General features: G+C 38.7%; 2 protein-coding genes across 6 annotated transcripts in view; one reads left to right on the top strand and one right to left on the bottom strand.

The window, feature by feature from the left end:
- Positions 1 to 2,848, top strand: part of LOC106813234 (cytochrome P450 2C11-like) — a 60,228-nt gene that overhangs the window by 43,329 nt on the left and 14,051 nt on the right. The gene's annotated exons all lie outside the window — the stretch shown is intronic.
- Positions 1 to 2,848, bottom strand: part of LOC106813232 (cytochrome P450 2C15-like) — an 81,306-nt gene that overhangs the window by 65,846 nt on the left and 12,612 nt on the right. Inside the window, exon 1 of one of the 2 annotated variants that reach the window (XM_014817316.1) lies at positions 44 to 530. The exons of the other annotated variant lie outside the window; for it this stretch is intronic. Within the exon in view, the coding sequence (XP_014672802.1) occupies positions 44 to 100 (57 nt within the window). The 5' untranslated portion in view covers positions 101 to 530. Of the gene's footprint in view, positions 1 to 43; positions 531 to 2,848 lie in introns of those variants that run through there. 2 annotated transcript variants of the gene reach the window in all.

Raw genomic sequence — 2,848 nt, 5'->3', positions numbered from 1 at the left:
ACGACACGAGAGCCGTGACGACGACCAAGACGACGCTGACGATGTTTCTACCGAGAAACTGCAGCAGCTGCGCGAAGGCGCTGGCTACGGTGCCGCTCATTGTCGCCACACGTGCGCTGACAGCCTAGTAACACACACGGATGCGCGTCCTGTCACGGACGAACAGGATGAGATTGGATGGGATGGGATGCGATGGAAGAGAATCGGATAGAATAAGGTAGGATACGGTATATTACCTTTGAATAAGCCTAGGTTGAGGGAGGTTAGCGTTGGATAGGAAATAGTATAAACTAGGAGCTTGCTGGTGTTTCCGTGCTGTCACACTGCTTGTTATAAATAAACTGGAAATGAACTATTATTCTATCAGCCGACAGCGACGTGATAGGGACGATGCAATGACCCTGGCTCCTTTGTGCGCGTAGGGATATACAAATGGTAAGCGCGTCATTCTAGGACATTTCAAGATTCACATTCAGCCAATGACAAAGAGTGTTGGTGATGACGTTTACTACGTCACGTTCATTCGCGTTGAGGTATTTCATCTGTATGTCACACTATATCCTTTTATGCAAATTGCACTTCGAGCAAATACCGCCAATATGGCCGACTTCGGTTTTTGATGACGTCACATGCAAGGGGGTCTATATTGTAACGATTTTGGCTTCTTGGTATATTTTGTGGGATGTAATTATACATGTACGATATGTGTATATACACATATATATATCGTGTATATACTGTGGGCGCGTAAAGCTTGACGCAACCTTGACGTGGAGATGCAGCTTCAGCTTCATCGAATCCTCCTTGATTCACCGAGTCATCCTTGAGCTTCCGTCGTCGTGAGCACGTGCACGTTTCGTGTGCCCTCTATGCTACATGATATACCACGGCTAACGGGTATATAAGGAGGCATATGACAGTTGTCAAGCACTCGACTCAGCGTCAGAGCCACTGTCAGAGTCACCTGACGCTACACTCACGCCAGAGTTAGCGATAGTCAGCCAGAGAGGGAGGAAGAGGCAAGACGCTCAGGACCACTGGCACCACGAGCTTCGTACAGCGTAAGACCATTGAACTATCCTGTATGATGACTGTTGTATTGTGATTGCTGGCGTCAAGTAAAGATGCTAGCATTCTAACCAGGCACTCGATCAGTATTACTTGGTGCAAGTGCTTACTCAATGATAGAATACATAAGTAACAAGCATACATGATCGATTATTCTGATGTTTGCCGTCCGAGATATCCGAAGTTACCGAATTTAAACGAGAGAGAAATCTGGAAAACGCAATGTACTCAACGACTATAACACAAAATAAACAAAATCAAACTTGAGTTTTTCTCTACTTCTGATATAACTTATATTATATGTCGCGGGTTTTTCGAATATTGGCACAAACCGCTTTCCATGCCGCAGGTGCGTGCGCGGGTACGTGTGCGGGTACGTGTACTTGTACCCGCACGTGTACGTTTTTGTATATGGGTATTTGCATGTAGATGTGATGTGCATGTGCATGTGTGTGTATATGTGTATGCGAGTATATGTGCATATGTCTGTGTATAACATACATACATAATCATATTTATGTAAGTATTATGGAGAATATATAAAATAGAATAGCGCATAAGCACATAAAACGTCAATTGTTAATTTGTTATTATGATAATATTATTTTATTTTATTTAATACAAATTAAAACATGGTAATTAAATTAATGTAATAACTATTTTGCCTATTTTTGTGATGATTTCCTGCATTAAACCTAAAGAGATAAAATCATTACAAATTGCAAGATAGTTCAATTACGCATTTTAACGTTTCTCACAGAAATTAAATTGATGCCTCAATTTAATCAGTTTGAAATGAAAAATGAACGTTTAATTGCCACCAAACTTAAAGAGAAAACATTACTAAGAATTACAAAATTATTGAATTTCGCTCTCTAATGTTTCGGTTTCGGTGTTATTCAATGCCATAGCCTTCGACAAGCAAATAATGCAGCAATTTCTTAGAGATCTCATTGGTAAAAAAAACTCAAAAATTTACATAGACATACATTGATTTGCTTATTTATTCGGACACCTTTGAGGAACACATTACATAGCCACTGTTTGCATGCCATCGCTGCTGTTTACTTACAAGTTAACAGGTAGCAACACACCGTTTAATTACAGACTAGAAACGTAAGATAACGCAGTTCAATCGTAGATAAACAGGTAGATAAACAGGTAGGTTAACAGGTAGGTTAGCACAGGTTAATTACAAGCTGAAACACAAGATAACGCAGTTTATTCATAGATAACAAGGTAGATTAACACAGGTTAATTACAGGCTGAAACACAAGATGACTCAGTATATTCATAAGTAACAAGTTAGGACAACAGAGTTTAATAGTAGGATTACACGTAAGATAATGTCGTTTATTCATAGGTAACAAGTTAGGATAACAGAGTTTAATAATAGGATGACACGTAAGATAACGCAGTTTATTCATAGATAAACAGGTAGGTTAACACAGGTTAATCACAGGCTGAAACATAAGATAACGCAGTTTACTCACAAGTAACAAGTTAGGATAACAGAGTTTAATAATAGGATGACACGTAAGATAACGTTGTTTATTCATAGATAACAAGTTAGGACAACATAGTTTATAATAGGATGACACGTAAGATAACGTTGTTTATTCATAGGTAACAAGTTAGGATAACATAGTTTATAATAGGATGACACGTAAGATAACGTCGTTTATTCATAGGTAACAAGTTAGGACAACCGAGTTTAATAATAGGATGACACGTAAGATAACGTTGTTTATTTATAAGTAACAAGTTAGGATAACAGAGT

Source organism: Priapulus caudatus, unplaced genomic scaffold (assembly GCF_000485595.1).
Source record: "Priapulus caudatus unplaced genomic scaffold, Priapulus_caudatus-5.0.1 Scaffold743, whole genome shotgun sequence".
In the NCBI taxonomy this organism is placed as follows: Eukaryota; Metazoa; Priapulida; class Priapulimorpha; order Priapulimorphida; family Priapulidae; genus Priapulus; species Priapulus caudatus.
Note: the sequence above shows the minus strand (reverse complement) of the source record. Positions and strands in the feature narration are given on the sequence as shown.